The 22310-nt window shown below is 42.0% G+C and overlaps 1 protein-coding gene and 1 pseudogene across 1 annotated transcript in view; both read left to right on the plus strand.

The window, feature by feature from the left end:
• The window catches only part of LOC140500203 (uncharacterized), a 66329-nt gene extending 59222 nt beyond the window's left edge, over positions 1 to 7107 (plus strand). Inside the window, exons 4-9 of the mRNA XM_072602548.1 lie at positions 1824 to 1873; positions 2449 to 2802; positions 3381 to 3644; positions 4062 to 4115; positions 6235 to 6348; positions 6856 to 7107. Of these exons, the coding sequence (XP_072458649.1) occupies positions 1824 to 1873; positions 2449 to 2802; positions 3381 to 3644; positions 4062 to 4115; positions 6235 to 6347 (835 nt within the window). The 3' untranslated portion in view covers position 6348; positions 6856 to 7107. The remainder of the gene's footprint in view (positions 1 to 1823; positions 1874 to 2448; positions 2803 to 3380; positions 3645 to 4061; positions 4116 to 6234; positions 6349 to 6855) is intronic.
• Positions 1 to 22310, plus strand: part of LOC140502264 (protein RCC2-like) — a 245268-nt pseudogene that overhangs the window by 141433 nt on the left and 81525 nt on the right.

Genomic DNA, 22310 nt, shown 5'->3' on the forward strand with positions numbered 1-22310 from the left:
AGATGTTGACAAATATTGAATTCCTTGAAAATGGCAATTATTTATTGGAGAAACAGGCAAAATATTTTGTCTCTCATGTAAGTGAACAATTATCTATTTGTCCACTCCAGATTAAACACTCTATGTTATGATTTGATATTTCCATTTCTTTCTGTTGCTAATTTGACAAAGTCGCCCCAAAACATATTGGTAGAACCAAAAAATCTCACAGCAACTGCTGATATAAAAAGAGATACTGAACTGAGAGTCTGACCTTGGAGAGAGCACAAAGCACTTGGATGGTGGCCTTGCAGGTAGAGATGGAAAGAAGCCCTCGTGTTGTTGCCACACATCTCAGAGCAGGAGCCAGATGCATTGGTATGTGCCTGGGTTCACTTTGGCCCTGTTCAATTCCAGTAACACACAAAAACATAACGTGAAGATATGACTCTTGCTCCTCTCAGCCTAGAGACATATTGACAATGGTTGTTTGCCACTGGTCATATGTCAAACAGGAGAGAGTGCACAGTGGCAACCCACTTGCCAAGTCACATCATGGGCACAATAGTGATTAATAGAAGGTGGGCTAAGTGGGACATGGACAAAGCATTTGTTAACATCTTTACCTTCTTTTATATCCTCTACATTTTTCAGGGACCACCCAAAATCTTTTGGCAGGCCATGAGTGACCAGTGGGTCAAATGCTGTGCAAGCCTGATTTAGGTACTTGGATCAATATGATGATCCTGGATAATTCCAAAGGACCCATGCTGAAAAATGTTATCTACCTCCAGAGAGAGAACGAATGAACTTTGCAGACTGAAGCATACTTTTCAAACTGTTTTTCTTGGTTTTTTTGAGCATGACACGTGGAAATGTTTTGCATAACTTCTTATGTGTAACTTACATCATATTGTCTTCTTAATATGTGGGGAAGGGATAGAAGGGAGAGAGAAAATCTAATAAAAGAATGTTCAAAAATAAAATCATTGAATCACAGTAAAGGTATCCATAACTTTTTTGAGAAGAAAAAAGAAGTCCCAGATGATAATTATTTCATCATATGAACTGATGATCTGGAATTAATTGAACTGGAGTTGGAAAACCCTTCCTGAATGCTCCATGAGCATCTGCAGAGGCTTTGCAGGAGCATCAGGTTCCCTTAAGTGGTTCACTGAAATATTTCCAGATACTTTGGGAGGATTAGTTGACTCAAATGTTCCCAAACTCCCCAGGGAGGTATATCAGTGCAAATATCCAACAACCCCCCACCCTCCTGAGACATTGGTCAGCTTTAGATTGAACAGGTGCCCACCAAGACAATGTTCCGAGGAGACATGCAGGTTAGTTATCTCTGGACAACTATAGTTGGTTCTTGAGTTTCTTCAGTCCTTCTTGACATTTGTTCAGTCTATGACCAGATCCCTTAATGGATCCCAGGCACTTTCTGTTTCAGGCCTTTTCCTATGTTACCTGAGTAAGCCCAGGGTTAGATCACTCATCTCACACAATGGAGGTGGTAAGGACTGAGGGTAATAAGTCATTAATGTAGTCACCCCAGAAGTCATGTAGAGGGATTATCTGAAGCCTTGCAAAAGGGAAGTCTTTTCCATATATCTAGCCTGCCTGAAGGCTTGCTGTGAAGTTGATCTAGAATATATATCTTGAGGACCTTTACACTTACCTGAAGACCTGTCCCTCGGCTTCATGATTTTGATGTGTTCTAATGGTCTTAACTTCAGGGTCTCTCACCTCATTTCCTGTCACCCTCATGTTCTTCTATCCTTCCTAAGGATGGTTCTGTGGAGAGAAGGGGTTTAGGTTATTTCCTGTGTCAATGTGAGCAGCTCCTGGGAAGATTTTGGTCCTGGAACAGAAGTGACTGTGTTGCCAGGTAAGTTTTCATGTTTTCTGGGAATGTGTGCAAGGGTGGGTAAAGCTTGACGGGGGATTTCATTCCATTGAATCCTGAAAGAGCTACAGGTATATTGGGATGGGGGAGCATTGAGGTGGGTTGATGGTTCAAGTCATCCTATGTCCTGAGGAGTGTTGTGAGTTTCTGTGACTAACACTATTTTCAGATAGACCCTCTCTCTTGCTCGCTCCAGGAAACCCCAATCCTGTCAGTCTCCCCATACCCATGAACCTCTATCTCCTCAGCCTTGAAATTCTTTTGACACTCAGAACCTCTGAAAATCTGGGAGGCATCTGACCCAGGGACAATTCCTATGATCCCAGGACCAACCTTGACCTCTGTGATTCCCTGGATGCCAACAACAAACTTGACCTTTCCTGATGCCATGGGTCATTTTTCCCCTACATCCTTTCCTCCATAGGTCTAAGGTGGTGGTGGGGAGATGGGTTAGGGTTGAGATATGAGTGAGTAAGGGGAATTAAAGCTCTATCTCAAAGGAAGAGGCATTGATGGATTGACCCTACTTACACCACCCCCATCTCTGATTCATTCAGTTGAACGGACAGAACTGATGGAGTCAGGGGGAGGCCTCCATTATGCTGGAAAGACCCTCGAACTCAAATGCCAAACCTCTGGTTTCCCGTTCAAGACAAGCAAACTTGGCTGGTATCTTTGGGCCCCTGGCCATGCCCCACTGTGGTTGACCAGTCTCGACAGTAGTTCTGCAGATACTGCTGAAGACCGAATCACCACATCCAGGGAGGACACTGGCAGCCGGATTTTCCTACAGATTGAGGGCCTGAACCTCAGAGATTCTGGTCAATACCACTGTGCAAGGAGGGTGGGCAAGGGAGATGACACAGACAAACTGGTCTTTGGTCGTGGGACAGATGTAACTGTGGAGCCTGGTGAGTGCCTCTACTACCCCAGACCTAAGAAAACCCTAAGATGTCAGGTCACATAATCAATCAGTGTGGGGCCTAGACCAGAAATAGGTTTTCCCATCTCCCCTGTCTATATTGCAGTGTATTCTGTGACCATGTATAGTTAACATTCTTACTCTGAGCTAAAATCCCTGGGGATGGATAGTGGTAGGTCATTAAAGAGCTTTGGGGTCACATCATAAGGCCCGTGGACTTGCAACACTCAGGAATCAAATCCTGAGACTTGTCAATGCAAGTGACAATGAGGAGGGGAGGAATTGGGAAGGGGAAAGGAGACTGTGGTCTGCGGGTCTGCATAAGCATGTGAGTTGGGGACATGGGAACCAGGCTGATGCTGGGGCAGGAAATGGGGCTGAGGTTTTTTTACAGTTACTTGGTCACATGAATTTGCTTCCCACATCTAGAACCAGCCTTAGGGGAAGGGGGCAGGAAAGTTGGGGGTAAAGTTTACTTTGCATAGTTATATGTTGGTCATATATGTGCCTTTCCCATATCTGGGGCTAGGTCCAGATAGAGGACAGGAAGCCATCATTTGATTACAGGACCTCAAGCCTCCCTATCACCCAGTGTGTTCATGATGAGGGATCAGGATTCTGTGGCCTGCCTGATCAGGAACTTCTACCCCAAGGAACTCAGTGTATCCCTGGACTCCCCTGGGGCTTTGATCTCAGCCCAGCCTCTTACTCTAATTCCCATGGCCAATGGCACCTACAGTGCTGTCCAGATTGGCAGGGTTGGTGAGAATGATACAGTAACCTGCTTAGTGAATCACCTTGGAAAAGTGATACATGTATCCCACCAGCCAGGTATGATTAGCCTCTGGATGACACAAATTGGGGGGAAGGATGGGGATACTTCAGTTTAAGAAGTGTGTATTCACTGAAGGACAGGTACAGGGATGTAAGGTGTGTCTGTGGAGAGGTATTACAGGGTGCTAAGCAAAGTCATAAGTTAGGGAAAAGGAATTAGAATGTGGGTCCTAAAATGGAAAGGAGTGTCATAGGAAAAGCGGTAATGATGCTACAGATAGGAATCCTGGTCTGGGGACTAGGTCTTGGATTGAAGGGGAGCAGCTAGGATCAGGACATGATCCTAGTCTGGAAAGATAGTTTCTGAAATGGAGGTGGGGGGGTGGTATACACTGGGGAGGCCAGTCCTGGGCTTACTGAAGATCAGAGCAGTGTCTGAGGATGTGTTTCTGGTTTCATATCCTACTGGACCAGACCCTGGGATTGCTTCTGAGCAGAAACCATCTTGTCCTGAGAAACATCTCATGGGTGAGTTAAACATTCATGGTGAAAATACACAACTAATGAGACTGAACCTGAGAGCCTCACATAACAGAAAAATGCAACAGCAACCAGAGGGGAAACTGACAAAGCCTGGAAGTTACCAAGAGGCAAATTTAGCTTTGATCATGTAAAGAATAATTTTCTGACTATTAGGACTGTTGAAAAGTGGAACAGGCCATCTGAGGAGGCCATGGAACCACCTCATTGTAGCATTTCAGCAAAGGCTGGATGAGACTTCTTAGGGGTATGTTGTAGAGGAAATTCCTTCTAGGCACAGGTTGGAGCAGTTAGCTACTCAGGTCCTTTGTAAGTGAAGTTCTCTGAATCTATAATCCTTCTGGATCTATGTGTCCTACTTTGATAATGGGATAGCCCAAGGTTCAGAGCAGCAATCAGCCCAGGTATGGAGTGTGTGATGTTCGACAGTTTGGATGTATCATAATTCCAGGTTCAAAGTATTACCCAGGTCTCAGGAAATGAGGTACTCCATAAACTGAACTGAGCCCAAATGCTCCTTTAAAATTCACTCTCTTGATAATTATTCCCCACAGTGATTACTCCAAACATCCTTTCTCTCCTCTCCATACCCTTATCTTCCACAGTTGTAGCAGATATCCTACTTCAAACAGAGCTTGTTAGTGTTTCCTTTAAACTTGTTCCTTCACTTGTTCCATCACTATTTCTGTCACTGTTATATTCACTTTTTATCCCATGCTTACATCATTCAATTTTTTTTATTTCCCCCCCCATCCAAGTTTCATATCAAATCCAAAATAATCTAACAAATATTTATTGAGCACTGATCTTGTGCAAGATATTAGGGGTTCAAGGGAAAAAATGAAAGACATTCCTTGCCTTCCCAGCAAAAGGGCAGATATAACATATGAACAGATAAATATACACATGATTATTTGAGAAGGGAAAGAGCCCCAATAATAAGGGGATGAGGTAAGACTTCCTGCTTGAATTGATTCAAGAACTGAAACTTGAAAGAAGTTAAGAATTCTAACAATGCAGGTGAGGAGGGAATGTATTCCAAACTGCAGGTGAGGGTAGTGGAGCTGGGAGATAGAATGCACATTGGGGGAACAGCAAATAGGCCAGATGGTTTAAAGCATGGAATGTGTGAAGGGGAAATAACGTGCATTAAACATGGAAAAGTAGATGAGAACAAATTGTAAAAGATTGCAATTTATCCTGGAGTCACTAGGGAGCCATTGAAGATTCTTGACCTGAGAAAATGACATGGCTAGACTTGTGTTTTAGGAAGATAATTTTGGCAATTGCAGATGACATATTTGAGATGGGGAGAGACTGGAAGCAGAAAAATTTATTAGGATACTGTTGTCATAATTTAGGTAAAAAATGAAGGGACCCTGATCCAGGGTGGTGACTGTATGAATGCATAGAAGGGAGATAAGACATAGAGAACTGAAAGGACATGATAACATACTGGATAAATGGGGTGAGGAAGGGGAAAGAAATTCAAGTTGTGAATCTGACTAATTAGAAGGGTGGTGGTTCCTTAACGTAAATAGAGAAGTTTAAAGGAAAGGTACACTTAGGGGTAAAAGAGATGAGTTCCATATCAGTCAGGCTCAGTTTGGAATGCCTATGATATACCTAGTTCAGGGGTAGGGAACCTGACCCCTAGAGACCACATGTGACCCTCTAGGTCCTCAAGTGTGGTCCTTTGACTGAATCCACACTTCACAGCACAAATCCTCTTAATAAAAAGATTAATTCTGTTTGGATTCAGTCAACGGACCTCACTTGAGGACTTAGAGGGCTATGTATGGCTTCATCCTAGGTGGACTCAGAAGATTTAAACTTGAATCTCATCTATGATACCTACTAGCTAAGTGACCATAGGCAAGTCAATTAAACTCTCTGAGTTATTTTTCTCATTGATAAAATGGCAGTAAGAACTGCAGTACCTATCTCATGGTGTTTTGGTGAAAATGTCATGAGATTTTGTGTAGATTGTTTTTCAAATCTTATAAGCCCTACTTAAATGTTAGCCAGGATTAATGTTTCCACTGCTTAGAGTGGGACTCTAGAATCCAGTCTGCCTCCCCTTGACTTTGACCATTGCCCTCTGCAGAAGGACCTGTGCAGGGAAACAAGCTTCTTCTCAGTGTGATGGGCCTGAGACTGCTATTCATGAAAACTGTGGCCATCAATGTCCTCTTCACTTTCATGGCTTTTATCTCCTGAGGTAAATGTCTAGCTCTGGCCTATCTTTCATTCCTTCTAGGTTCTCTCAGACCATTAATCCTGGTCTCCTGTCTCTGCAGATTCTCCTGTACTTCCAGCCATAGCTCAGCCTCACCCTTTTCCTCAGTCTCCATTCTGGCCCCTTATGGACTTTTCTGTCCCTTAGACCACTCCTTAGTCCCTTTGAGGTACACATTGTTTATTTCTCACAGAATCCTTCCTCACCTGTGAGGATTTCCCCACGACTTCCTCCTCACTCACTGTGCCCCATTTTCCTTTCAGCTCCCTCTCTTCTGTGGTCTCTTCTCTCTCATCTCAGATATCCCTTCACCCTCCTTCAGCTTGTCAGGCTCTGCTTCACCATGGTCTCATCTCTGCCCCCTCAGTATCCCCTCCATCACATTGCGTCTCCTTCTTCAGACTTGACCTTGAGGAAAGGAGAAGGGACATGGCAATGGGTTTGGCATCTGACTACTTGACATTTCACTTCTAAGTTCTGCTTCTCCAGGAAGAACTTGAGGAAGAAGGTCTGAGAATTTGCCACATGGATTCTGGATCTCTCTGCAGACCCCAGAATGACCTCTGCATGAACTCAACTGCATGAAGACAACTCTAGAATGAACCCAAGGATCCATAATTATCCCAGTTATCTTTAATCAGCTTTAAACTGCAGACTTTTTATTCTGGGTCCATATTCTCTATGATACAGCTTTCCTCATTTCCTTAATCCTACAATAAAGACAAGAATGCCTTGCCCTGCTCTGTGTGTCTGTGGGGTATTCAAAGCCCAAGTACACTTGAGTCTGACAGTTTACCTACTGTGATACAACACTCCCCCACCTCAAGCTTCTTTGTATTGGAGGCTCTGTTTGAGGCTGACAAGGGGATGAATTCATTGTATTGGGAACCTGAACATGGATGCCAATAAAGGGTGGGAGTAAGACCTTGTGAACTAATGGGTGAATGATGATGATGATGATGATGATGATGATGATGATGATGATGATGATAATGATGATGATGGTGATGATGATGGTGATAACAATAATAATAGCTGGGATTTAGCCCAAAGATTTGCAAAGTGTTTACAAATATCTCATTTTATCTTCACAACAATCTCAGGAGATAGATACTATTATTATCTCCACATTTTGAAACTGAAGCAAATAGACTAGCCCTGGGTCACAGAGCTAGTAAGTGTCTGAGGTCAGATTCAAACTCAGATCTTTCTAATGCCAGGTCCATTAGTGTGCCATGTAGCCACCTCAGCAATGTGCCTGCGGTGGGGATTTGATGGTAGGAAATGGGCTTCGCCATCTTATTCTGTCCAACTCACTGTGTCCCTGTCATTGTGCTTCCTCACATATTCACTTTCAGAGCTAGAAAGTGGTCTTAACTGAGTGATCATTCAGTTGAACCCATACCTGAAAAAGAATCCCCTCTGTAACCCATCTAGTAAGTGGTCATTCAGTCTCTGCTTAAAGACTTCTAGTGAGAGGCAGCTTGTTACCTTGTTGACCAATTCTGCTTTTGGATAGTCCCATATTTTAGGAATTTTTTTCCATCTATCTAACCTCAAATTTTCATTTGGCAAAAAATTATTGAACATCAGCATTACTGACACTTCCTAACTCTCAAGGTGGCTATGAAGAAGGTACTTTGTAAATTCTAGCCTATTATAGAAATGAGAATGATCTCAGGGCCTGATCTCTTTTCTGGGAATTCTGATTCACACTGCTCATTGCCTTTTGACTGTTTCTAGCTGGGCATCATCACAGCCCTTTAAGACAAATGGATCCAAACATTAACTGATGACCTTCACCCCCAAATCAACTGTAGACCTTGTATGACTTAGGCAGAAGAGTACAGAACTATCAAAACCCAAGTAGACATCAATATCTCAGATAAACACACACGCACACACACAGACCCCTTGTGGTGCTGGTGCACAAAATTAAAGGAGTCAAAAACCATTTGCAGAAATCAAACTCTTGGTTCTCTCAACTTGGCTTGGATCCTTATCCTAAGAATCCTTTGCCTTCCCTAGACATCTATTAAGTACGGGAGGATAACTGCAGTCTCCACCTAGGACTGAGCCTGCTGGCCTTAGAAAGGGGCTCTCCTTCATTCCTCCTCCCCCTAATCAGAGGAAACATTGGCTGCTGGCTCCTTTGTTCATATTCTACCTTCATGATCAACTTAAGTGAGACAGCTACTCTCTTGCTTTTCGTAACACTGCTCCTGAAAACATAAGGACTATATAGGCTAGAATCAGGGCTAGTGAAGTCCTGGACACAGAAAAAAATCATAGTAAAGAAAAGTCCTTGCTTTAATAGTTTTCTTGCTGCAGGGGAGGGGCTGAGATAGAGTATGCACAGATATACAGAATAATGTGGCAGGTGAAAGGGCACTAAAAGCAGTAGGATTTGAAAGGTTTGTCCAAAGAGGTGTTATCAGAGATGAACCTTGAGGGACACAAAGAACTCTAAGACTAGGAACTGAGGAAGGAGAAATTTTCTAAGCCCCAAGGACAGTTTATGTAAAGACATGAATGAAGGAGAATGAATATTGTTGCTAGGGAAGAGAAAGTAAGCCAGTTTGTCTAGAAGAGAGAGATAAGAAATAAGCTAAATGTCAGATTGGGAAGGACTTTAATTGCTAAGCTGAGGCATTTGTATTATTCCTAGGAAAAATGGGGAGGTACTAAAGCTCCTTGAGAAAGAAGGTCAGAGGTACACTTAACAAAGTCTACTTTGGCAGCTGTGAGAAGTGATTGGAGACAGGAGAATCTGGAGGGAAGTGGGTCAAGTAATAGATTTTGTAATATTTCAAGGGACAGGTTATGAAACCTTAAATGAGGATGGTGTGTCTGTGAGTCATGATGGATATGAAAGATATTGGGGAAGTAGAACAGACAAGACACGATAAGTGGATGAGATGCTGGGGTTATGGAGAGCATGAAGTGACAAGGAAAGTTCACAAACATGAATGGCTGTGGCTTCAAAAGAAATAGGGAAGCTTGGAGTAGGGACAAGTTGGAGGAGAAGGTAGTGAGTTCCATTTCAGAAAAGTTGAGTTTGAGATGCATCCTGGATATCCAGGTGGAAATGTACTTCACTTAATTTGATGATCTCAGGAACCAGAGTTTAGGAAAAAGATCAAAGCTAGTTATATAAATTTGGGTATACTCTACAAAAAGACTCTAATTGAGTCCATCGGACTTAGTGAGGACATCCAAAGAGAAGTGGTAGAAAGAGACTAGGGTCCAAGATAGATTCAGGCTTATCTGGGACTGACTCCTTAATAGAGGAGCTTTCCTCATCTGCAACAGCAGGATAATGACGTTTATACTAACTAATCCAAAGGTTGTTATTGGGAAAATGCCTTGTAATACATGAAGCCCTGTGGAAATCTTAAGAAGCAGCATCAATATATTATTACTATCTCAGTTTTAAGCATGAGAATCTGCAAGATTTCTGCAAAATCAAGAGAAAAGATTATTTGTGTCCATAAGAACCTGTGATAGTGAAAATCAGAAATAAGCCTTGATTTTTATAGCATTAATGAATATGGTGACACTGCCCCCTAGCGGTGGTACTGTGGAAGCACCTGGCAGTTGGTTGGTGGCTGGAACCAACAATACAACATTCAGAAAACCAGTGAGAACCACGAGGTGTTTGGTATAGAAATCATCTAGTCCACCCCATTCATGGAACAGATAAACAAACTGCTGATCAAAAGAGGAAAATGACTTACCCAGGGTCTCCAAGTCAGTGAATGGGAGTAGGCTTTGAGCTGAGATGTTCTGGCTACTCTATCATTTCTTTGTCCACTATATCATATTACTTTTGTGTGGAGAGATATTTTTTATTAACGTAGAGTATAGAGCCTAGAGACTGTCATTTATGTTGGTGAAACACAAGCATCTGCATTTGCAACACCTGGTTGTTGTTTTGTTGTTGCAGTTGTGTCTGACTTTTTCTTTTTTACTACATCTGGGGTTTTCTTGGCAACAGTACTAGAGTGGTTTGCCATTTCTTCTTCAGCTCATTTTACAGATGAGGAAATTGAGGCAGATAGGGTTAAATGAGTGTGCCTAGGGTCACAGAGCTAGTAAATGTCTAAGGCAGGATTTGAACTCAGGAAGATAAGTCTTCCTGATTCCACTACCAGTGCTCAATCCACATTACCAACTACTTGTCCATTGTAACATGGACCTTGGCATATACCCAATACCTTGGCATAAGTAACATCATGGTCAAGGCCCCTTCTCCTGACTCTTTCCATCTGGATCACATAATGATAATTATTATGCTAGCTAATAATAGGTATGCATGTATATGGAGTGTTCAAGGAGGAGTAGCACCTCTGACTTTCTGAGCTCTGTTTAGGGTTCCTCATCCACTTTTCATTTCTGGCTTTTCCCAATTCTTACCTGTGGCTCCAAGAAGCTATAGTATGCATAGGCTACACCTGGTAAAACTGTCTCAGCAGATGGGCTAAATGAGGTTGAAGGTAACTGATAGGTATTAAACACTTTGGTGAATTAGGAGAATGAGTAAGCCCAGCATGTGAAGACTTCCCCTGGTAGAATGGGCAGATGAGAATAATTTATTCCTACAGCCATTAAGGTGGATGAAACAGGTACTTAGATTGCTGAGAGCTTGTTCAGACATCAAAGACGTCAAAGTCATCGATTGCATCCCAGAACCTTGCCAGTTGTCTTGACTTTTCTCTTGCCACTAGACTTATGACTCTGAAACAGAGGAAAGCTAATGACTTTGCACAACTGTGCTTCACTTAAGTCCATTTCACACATAAGTCAGTACATCATCAATCATCACTATTTTACTATTTTATTGCTTTGCCATATTATTTATATGTAATATATAGTATATAATTATACATTATATATAATAATATTTATATATTTTTTAACTATCTTGAAATTGTGTGGTGATGGGTGAGTGATGAAGCAGTTGGTGTGATTTACTGGGAGCCATAGCTACAATTCTGAACAGAGCTGGCCCAGGAAATTGGTTGTCTTCTCATTGGATTGAAGGAGCAATGAGATTTGTCAGCCCCTTGGTTATCTCTAAGAAAGTAGCTTTTAACTCTGTCAAAAGTAAAGTGTAAGCACAACCTAGAGAGATGTATGAGTTTTGGCTCTGCAAGAAGGAAGATGAGATTCAATTTTATACTGAAAGAAATAATTCAAGGTGGTTTTACAATGCCACACAGAATATTTAGGGGTCAAACACCACTAATGCATCTTCACTACTCAGTGCTGATAGAACCACATTGTAGCTGTGAGAAAGATATTGATAAGGGCATGATTCCGAAGACAGGGCCAAAAACTTCCCTAGAGTTCTTAACCTCATTAACTAATGCCACAGCCACAGATTATAAGCCTCAGGTTATCATTAATCCCTCTCTAGAAGAATTTCCAAGTAAAGAAGAGGTAGTAAATGCCATCAGGTTTCTCTGAAGTGGTAAAGTGCCTGGTGCTGATTATAATCCAGCTGAGATCTACAAGGCAGGGGATCCACTGCTGACAGAGAAGCTGACTGCTATGTTCTGGATTATATGATGAGAGGAAGTTACTGCACTTCCCATATAAAGGATGCCTCCATTATCCATCTTTATAAAGGAAAGAGAAACACTGTCCTGTCACAATTTACATTGGGCTCTCTCTCTCTCTCTCTCTCTCTTTCTCTCTCCCCTTAATTGTCTTATCCTTCACCTGGAAACCTGAAAGATGGTTTTTTGCCGAAGAAGCAGTGCGGCTTCAGAAAGAGCCAAAGAATGGTTGACATATTGTTTGTTGTCCAACAACTTCAACAGAAATGTCATGAGCAGAACAGAGGTCTGCATACAATATTCGTTGACCTGAACAAGGCGTTTGATACTGTCATTTGTGATGGATTGTGAAAGATCACTGCAAAATTTTGATGTCTGGAGTTCACCAGTACTGTACACCAGTTTCATGATGACATGCCTCCATGGGTTCAGGATGAAGGACAATGATCTCATGCTTTTCCAGTTTCTAGTGGAGGAAAGCAGAGCTGTGTACTTCTTCCCATGCTTCTTAACCTAATGTGGTAGCACTGTAGTTGGTTGCCTTCATTAAAGAAAAAAACACCATCAAATTCAGCTACCACACTGATGACAATTATTTACCTAGAAAAAGTTAAAATCCAGGACTAAAGTGGAGGGAGAATTGATGCATATGTTTTTGTTTGCAGATTATTGTCCATTCAGTGCAAACTGTGAGACTGAAATGGAACAAATTATGGATCAATTTTCTGCTTTCTTGTGCTGGATTTTGACCTGACAATTAACACCATGAAAACAGAGGTTCTCCATTACCTAGCATCACATCATCCATATATAAAACAAATTGTCACAGGAAATGGTGAAATTTTGGATGCTGCAGAGAAGTTCACATTCCTTACCAGTATAACTCCCAGGGGTGTCCACATAGAAGATGAAGCTGATGCCCCCATCACCAGAGCTAGTTCAGTGCTTGGAAGGCTCTGAAGAAAAGTGTGAAACCTGAACAATACAATAATGCCATGACATAAAACTGAACTGCTTTCGTCTGAATTGACTTAGGAAGATTTTGAAGATCATATGGCAAGGTAAGTTAGCAGAAGTGAAAATTCTCCTGTGGGTACTCATGCATTGGTCAGAAGTAATACACTGGCCCTGTCAAATCTCTCTGAAGAAGAAGAATATTGATTGTGAGACGTGGCATTAGATTCCCCAGCATGTCATGCTTGCCTCAAAGGAGGTGCTATATTCCATGAGCAAAGCAGAATTAGAGCAGCACAAAGGAAATGTGAATTGTGCAAACCCAGAGAAATCTCCATCCCAAATATCTAACAGACTACACAGGCCTGGAATGTGGTAGAGTCTTCTAAACTTATATTGGATTGATCAGTCACAGCTGAACACATTATATCCTCACCCCAACTCTGTGATGTCCTTGGTCCTCTTTGAAAAAGAAAATGAAGAGCCATGTGTCAGACCTTGTGCTTCCCAATTATCGTCTAATTTGATCTTCACAGCAACCCTGAGAGGTTGATACTCTTATTATCCCCATTTTATAGATGAGAAAATTGAGGCAAACAAAGATTAAGTCACTTGTCCAGAGTCATACAGACTCTAGAATATTTTCCCAATTCACACTCCAATCAGCAGGTGTAGCACAAAAGTAATATTCACATCTCCTACAGTAGCTATGAATATGCCAGTACAGTTCTGAATCACAAAATATAACAGACTGTCCACATGGAAGACATTACCAAATTATATTCAGACACCAGAAAGTCAAATCTCAACACCAAAAAAACAATCCCTCATAGCAACAAAGAAAACTCCACACAATTACCAATGGAGGCCTTCCCACAAACCAATTCTCTCATGCATATAAAACACCCCCTCTCTCACTCACAGAGTCCTGCCTTGCTTCTTCTCTCTTTACCAGTTCTGTCTGTTCTAACTCATTTCCTGTTCAAATCATTCAGCAAGTTCTTCCCACCACAGGCTCATTTCACTCAGCCTTCAGAGAAGCAACAGCAGCAGCAGTTCCCAGGTTGTTCAACCCACAAACAATTTCAAAGGTCAGTGGGAGGGTCCCTTCACCCAGGGGAGGGGAGAATGGTCAAAAGTGGCAGCCCTGGGAGACTTCTACCTAAAGCCCCTGGGGGAATTGAGCCACTGATCTGAATCTCAGCCCTGAGCTCAGCCCTGACAAAGAACTCAAAAGTCAAGTAACTGGCTGGGAAAATGCCCAAAAAAGGGAAAAAAAGAATAAGACAACAGAAGGTTACTTTCTTGGTGAGCAGGCATTTCCGTCCATTCTTTCAGATGAGGAAGAACAATGCTTACCCTCAGAGGCCTCCAAAATAAATATGCAATGGTCTCAGGCCATGGAAGAGCTCATAAAGAATTTTGGAAATCAAGTAAGAGAGGTGGAGGAAAAATTGGGAAGAGAAATGAGAGCAATGCAAGAAAACCACAAAAAGCAAGTCAACAGCTTGCTAAAGGAGATCCAAAAAAATGCTGAAGAAATTAACACTTTAAAAAATAGACTAACTCAAGTGGCAAAAGAGGCCCAAAACCCATGGAGAAGAAGAATGCTTTAAATAGCTGAATTAGCCAAATGAAAAAGGAGGTTCAAAAGCTCAATGAAGAAAATAGATCTTTGAAAATTAGAACAGAGCAGATGGAAACTAATGACTTTATGAGAAACCAAGAAATTAGAAAACAAAACTAAAAGAATGAAAAAATAGAAGATAATGTGAAATATCTCATTGGAAAAACAATTGACCTGGAAAATAGATCCAGGAGTGACAATTTAAAAATTGGGACTACCTGAAAGCCGTTATCAAAAAATGAGCCTGGACATCATCTTTCATGGAATAAAGAAGGAAAAATGCCCTGATATTCCAGAACCAGAAGGTAAAATAAATATTGAAAGAGTCCACCTATCAGCTCCTGAAAAAGATCCAAAAAGAGAAACTCCTAGGAATATTGTAGCAAAATTCCAGAGTTTCCAGGTCAAGGAGAAGATATTGCAGCAGCTAGAAAGAAACAATTCTACTACTGTGGAAATAAAATCAGGATAACACAGGATCTGATAGTTTCCATATTAATGGATCAAAGGGCCTGGAATATGATATCCCAGAAGTCAAAGGAACTAGGATTAAAACAAAGAATCATCTACCCAGAAAAACTGAGTATAATACTTCAGAAGAAAAAAAGGTTATTCAATGATATAGAGGACTTTCAAGCATTCTTGATGAAAAAACCGGACCTGAAAAGAAAATATGACTTTCAAACACCAGAATCAAGAGAAGCATGGTAAATAGGAAAGAAAAATCATAAAGGACTTTCTAAAGTTGAACTGCTTATATTCCTACATAGAAAGACAATATTTGCAACCCTTGAGACTTTTCTCAGCATTTGGGTAGTTGGAGGGATTATACACACACACACACACACACACACACACACACACACACACATGCATATACATAGACAGAGAGACAGAGAGAGGGAAAAGAGAGAGACAGAGAGAGAGAGAGAGAGAGAGAGAGAGAGAGAGAGATCACAGGGTGAGTTGATTAAGAAGGGATGATATCCAAAAACATAAAAACTAAGGGGTAAGAGAGGAATATATTGGGAGGAGAAAGGGAGAAATGGAATGGGGCAAATTATCTCTTATAAAAGAGGCAAGAATAAGCTTATTCAATGCAGGAGAAAAAGGAGGAGATGAGAGAGAAAAAGTGAAACTTACTCTCTTCACATTTGGCTTAAGGAGGGAATAACACACTCACTCAGTTTGGTATAAAAATCTATATTACACTACAGGAAAGTAGGAAAGAAGGGGACAAATGGGATGAGGTGGTAGATAGAAAGCAAGGCAAATGGGAGGGGAGTAATTAGAGGTAAACACTTACGGGGAGGTGTAAGGGGTACTGACTGCCACACCATCTGGGATGCCACACTGACGGACATCAGGTAAACTGAGTCCGGTGCAGGGAAGGGTGAACAAGATGGCGCTGGAAGGGATGGCCCCACCCCTGGTTTGTTTTTGTTACTATAGTTCCAGCTTGTGTTCATTACTATAGTTTCGGGTTTGTTTGTGTGTGTTACCATGGTTCATTGGGCTGACTGGCAGAGACTATATAATCAGAGTGCTTGCTTGAATAAATCTGAGTTGTTTCATGACCCTCATTCTTTTACTTGTGAGCTCCACAGGAGGATGAGCAGCCTGCTGGTCAGGCATAAGACTTGTTCCTTGTGGTGTGCTATCCCATTACCATAGCAACTTGATGCCCAAACTGGGGCCACAAGCAGGGGGAAGGAGCAGGAAGCTCAGCCAAGGGAGTCAGGTCCCTCAGTAACTCTTCGAGTGAGTCAGGCTCCCCAGAAGCCTAGACGGTCAGGGCTCACAGAGCCCAGTGTACAGGAGCTATCAGGACAGGGTCAAAAGCGGATACCTGGGCACGACAGGAAACCGTAGCCTGTCTGCCTCACTGAGTGCCTCCGGGAGAGGATCCGAGAAGCAGACTCAGAAGACACACACATTCAGCTTGAGTGAGATGAGGTGTAACTGTGAGTAAAATTGAAATGGGGCAAAGTTCACAAAAGTTGAGTCAGGGTCAATACACAGCAATAATTTATAAAAAGATCAGGAAACATGGAATCACAGTAAGCTTGAGTAACATAAGGAAGTTCATAGATACCATCTGTGAAATCTGTCCTTGGGTATCAGAACGACCTCCTATGAGTTTAGACTCTTGGGTTATTGTTGGAGAGCAGTTAACAGCTTTTGAGCTGGAAAACCCAAATGAATTGGATCCTCACACTTTCTTCTTATAATATAACATGCTGAAGAATGTGTTCATAGAGGAAGATTGTGGCAAGGCAGAGCAAATGAGAACATTCACCACATCCTCACAGATGACCCTGTCTGAGTCAGGGAGTAGTACAAGAGATAATAGCCCAGAAAGGCAGCCAGCACCCATATATCCAAACTTAGAGTTGGAACAAGAGAAATGGCGAGAGAGAGATGACTTGGGAACTGAGAGAGGACATGCAAGATTTAACTGAAAAATTAAAGGGCTTGCTGAAAACTGAAAGGAGGGTTAACTGGAAAAAGGAACTTACCAACGGTGAGAAAGGAGGAAGCACAGATAGTGAGATAAGAGGAACAATTGTGACATCTAGCTATAAGATGAAGGAAGTACAAATAATTTCCAAAAAATCAGCATTACAGCAGACTCTAGAAAAATTGAGAGAGGATGGTGATTATACTAGCCTAAGGGAGATTGGTGGAGAATGGATAGATGCATTCCCCATATTGGAGGATAAAGCAAAGGATGGCTCCATGACAAGGACTCACGGGCCCATATCAGCCTCACAGATGAAAGAGTTGAAAAAGGCGGTTACAGATTATGGGATAAATACTCTTTATGTCCTCATAAGATTAAAAGAATTGGCTAATTATGTGTTAACCCCAAATGATTGGAAATTAATCATGAGAGCCATCTTGACTCCCGGACAATATGTTTGCTTTCTTCAGCTACTGGCAGAAAAATTAAGAGCCATAGCAACATCAGTTAATGCTGGCAACACAACAAATGCCCAACGATATTATAATATGTTATTTGGGTCAGGAGAGTATGCAGAAGATGTTAAGCAAATAGGACATGATCTAGTGCTGTATGAGAGGCTAGCCCAAGGGGTGGAGCAGGCCTTTACACTGATTCCTGAGAAAGGCCCTAAGAAGGTATCTCTGCAATCACTGAAGCAAGGAAATGCAGAACCTTTCACAGATTTCTGTGCTCAAGTAACTGAGGTTGTCACCCGGACTACAGGTGAAGTGGAGGGTCCTACTGTAGTGATAAAGGACATCCTCCGATCAGGAGCTTATGCAGATTGTAGGAAGGCTATGCTAGGATTACCCAAGAACTATTCCATTGAGGACATGTTAAATAGGTGTGAGGAGGTAGGATCTCAGACATACATAGCAAGAATACAGGCTTCCATCTTCGCAGGGGCAATGAGAAATTATCAGGGAGCTGGACCAAAAATGAGATGCTTTAAATGTGGAAAAATAGGACATTACCAGAGGGAGTGTAGAAACAATGCAGTGGGGAGAAAGGGACTCCAGAACCAAGGGAACAGAACACCATTTAAGAGTAGGCCAACCACACCCTGCCCAAAATGTAAGAAACCAGGACATTGGGCTTCGGAGTGTAGGTCATCCTCCTCTCTCAAGGGTAGTGCTCAATATTTAAACATGCAGACAGGTGTCCCTCCAGCCCAGGAGCAAAGTGGGGGGCACCTGGGAGGACGCAGAGAGGGTCCCACAGGCCACTTTCGACCTTAGGAGGAAGTATCAGACACTCAAATCGGTGCCATACAGTCAAAATTAATTAGAAGCCTAGGAAATTTCCTGATACCTCCATGCACTACAGTATGGTTACCAGTAGAGGGAGTATACATCAAAACAAAGCAAGAGATTATCATTTCTGCACCAGCAAATGCTTACACAGGCTTACAGGAGGTAGTACAGCAACCACCAATTGGTACCTTACACAAGATCCTGAGGTACCACTCTAACAATATGGAGGCTGAGGTTGATAGAGGGCAACTGGTGGCACAGTTGATACAAATGAATCATAAAATAGAACAAACAATATATTGGACTCAACAAATTGGCAATCAGAGACCAATGCTTACCATATATATAGAAGGAATACCCAAAACAGGCCTTGTTGACACAGGTGCAGACAGAAGCATATTCCCTTTTACACAATGGGAATCTCAATGGCCTATAGGAGAGGAAAACAGTGTATATGGTATAGGAGGCTCACAATGGGCCAGGGAGGAGGCCAGACCACTATGGTGGACTTTTGAGGACAGATCAGGAAAATTTTGGCCACAAGTATTGAAGGGGCTTCCCATAATACTATGGGGAAGAGACCTACTTACACAATTAGGGATAAGATTAACAACAAATTTTTGAGTGGGTCCATTGATGACAATACCGTGAGAATTCCACCACCAAAATTACGATGGATCTCGGATGAGCCCATCTGGGTGGATCAATGGACCCTAAAACATGAAAATCTCGCAACCCTGAAAGACCTAGTACAAGAACAGTTAGAGTAAGGACACATTGAGGAATCCTTTAGTCCTTAGAACTCCCCTGTATTTGTCATGAAAACGAAATCTGGAAAATACAGAATGTTGACTGAGTTGAGAAAGATCAATGACGTCATGCAGCCGATGGGTACTTTGTAGCCAGGTTTGCCATCACCCAATGCAATCCCCAGCAGTTATAAACTTTGGGTGATTAACATCAAGGATTGTTTTTACAGTATCACTGTTTATCCTAGGATAAGGAAAGGTTTGCATTCTCTGTACTCAGTGTCAATCTATAGGAGCCATACCATCGTTAACAATGGAAGGTACTACCCCAAGGAATGAAAAACAGTCCCACAATTTGTCAGTGGTATGTAGACAAGACATTACACCCAGTCAGGAAAAGATTTCCCCAGGTGTTAATACTCCATTATATGGATGGTATTTTAGGAGCTCATGATAACATTGAGATCTTAGAAATGACATTACAAATGATAGAGAGAGAATTCCTCAAACAGAGCTTAAGAATAGCATCTGATAAGATACAAAAAAACCTGCCTATACGTTATCTAGGACACACCATATTAGAACATCGAATCCATATTAAACCACCAGTAATAGATGTGTCTAAAATCAAGACTCTCAATCATATGCAAAAGGTGATAGGAGAGCTTCAGTGGATCAGACCACAATTAGAAATACCTTCAGGTGAATTACACTCATTGTATGACACGTTGAAAGGAGATCCTGACTTAAATTCACCACGAGAATGGACTCCTCAAGCGTTGGAGTGTATCTCCAAAATTCAAACAAAAATCATAGAGGCTAGCACCAAGAGATATGAACTGACAGAAAGTATGTATGTCTCTATCCTTTTCACTGTGGAACTTCCCATAGGATGCCTTCACCAAGAGGAAGGGGTTTTAGAGTGGATACGCTTGAAGAGAGTACACAACAGGTCTTGTGTCCCTTACTGTGTACTAGTTGTGCAAGTGGTTTATAAGGCAATTCAGAGAGTGAGGAAATTAATAGGAAGAGATCCTGATGCCATCTATTGTAGATACACTAAAAAACAAGTAGAGAAATGCTGTACAGAATACCTAGAATGGCAAGTCATTATTAATCAAAACTTCAAAACAGGGAACATAAATAAGGCTCTAAGCATATACCAGGAAACACCATGGACATGGGCTGAGAAACACCATGACACTCCAGTTATAGGAAAGAATGTATTTACAGATGCCACAAAATTAAATAGAGCAGCTACATATGTATATCAAGATAAATGGTTGCAGGTATATAATACTCCATTCTCATCCACCCAAAAGAACGAACTATCTGCGGTCTGGAAGGCTTTAGAAATTCATGAGCCTATCAATGTCATTACTGACAGTACATATGTAGCTACACTTATACCAGACCTAGAGACTGCCTGCAGTCAACACAGTTAGAAATTGGACAGCTGCTAGCGGAAGTCCAAAATACCATAAGAGGACGTATGTTCCCATTTCATATTTTACATATAAGATCACACTCCAATCTACCAGGGCCTCTAGCAGAAGGAAATGAGGTTGTGGACTGAGTAGTGTCAGGAGGTGTATACCTAGAAACTACTGAGGAAGCTCAGCAGGCTCACAAAAAGTTTCGCATATCAGCAAAATCATTAGGACATTTATATAAACTTACAAAGAAAGAGGCATGAAAGACTGTAAAATCATGCACAGCATGCATTCCTTTCCAGCCACAGATGCCATGCAGAGTATACAATCCTAAGGGATCACATCCTAATGATATTTGGCAAATGGATGTGACTCACATAGCTTCATTCAGGAGGCTCAAATATGTCCATGTGTCTATAGACACTTTCTCTGGTTTCAGCATGGCTACTCTACACACTAGAGAAGCAGTTAAGGACGTGTGTAGTCATCTGTTGCAATGTTTTGTCGCCCATGGCACCCCATGCCTATTAAAGACTGATAATGGTCCAGCATACACAGCTTCAGCCTTCCAAAAATTCCTCTCAGAATTCAGAATCTCTCATATGACTGGGATCCCCTATAACCCCACAGGACAAGCCATAGTAGAACATGCGAACTGCACCATAAAACAATATGTCCAAAAACAAAAAGGGGGAGCTTCGGGACCCAGGTCCATGGTACATGATCAATTAAATGACACTTTATACTATCAATTATCTAAAATTCGATGAGCATGGTCTTACGCCTGCCATGAAATACATGGTCAGATCAGGCAGACCACGAGATGATTTAAAGAAAAGATTGGAATGGAAGCCTCCAGCCACGGGACAGACAGCCATGTGGTGAGATCAGGAAGGGCAATAGCATGGACCACATACCATAATAACTTGGGGCAAGGGTTATGCTTGTATCTTTACAGGAGACAAGGAGATTTGGGTACCAGTGAAAAGACTACGGGTTGTACAGCACAGGGAAGAAATCACAGGGTGTCCTCCAGAGAAAGAAGAAGAAACTACAACGCTTGAGCCATGAAATTAGTCAGCTGCATCTTACTGCTCCTTACAGTGAGCCAGGTCGAGGACCAGTATTGGGCCTTCATCCACAACCCACCATGGCTGCAAGTCCTCATGTACTGGGAAGTCGCGGACATTCGCCCAGTGTTGCACGGCAACTTGACTTGGTTATATGGTGAAGGTGCTGCAGAATTCAGTGGGACAAAGCCTTCAGGCATTAGTAGATATTTCAACTTCACTGGACTGGTGAAGGGCTATCCTTGGTGATTGTACAAAAATGTAACAGGGGATTGGAGTGGCCAGAGAGGAAATATAGTGGTCCTTTTGAGTGACAAATTCACATGGTGTGCACAGGTTACTACTGGAATAGCTGCTATAGGCCCCAGTCAGGGTCCCGGACAGGATAACTATATTACACTGGCCAGTTGGAGGGTCTATGGCACTGAATATATGGATCCCCGCGATGCGAGAATCAGAAAAGGGTGCAAGTACTGCAAGACCAATTATGCATCACAAAAGTATACAAGCATAAGTGTCACTAATACTTTACTACATTATCCATTCTTCCTACCATTTGAAGAGTGTAGCATGGAGCAATGCCAGAAAACATTGCTTCATATGAGTGACACCACTTATACAGAGCCTCTGGTGTCGTGCCATAATACTTCTATCTATTCACATGACCTTACTCTCACACTCCCTAGACAGGCCTACTCCAACAGTGGGATCCTGGTAAGGGACATGGATAAAATACTGCTGGCTATAGGAGGAAATTCTGTACAGGGAGCATTTTAGTACATTAATGCATT

Source organism: Notamacropus eugenii, chromosome 4 (genome assembly GCF_028372415.1).
Source record: "Notamacropus eugenii isolate mMacEug1 chromosome 4, mMacEug1.pri_v2, whole genome shotgun sequence".
NCBI classification, from domain to species: domain Eukaryota; kingdom Metazoa; phylum Chordata; class Mammalia; order Diprotodontia; family Macropodidae; genus Notamacropus; species Notamacropus eugenii.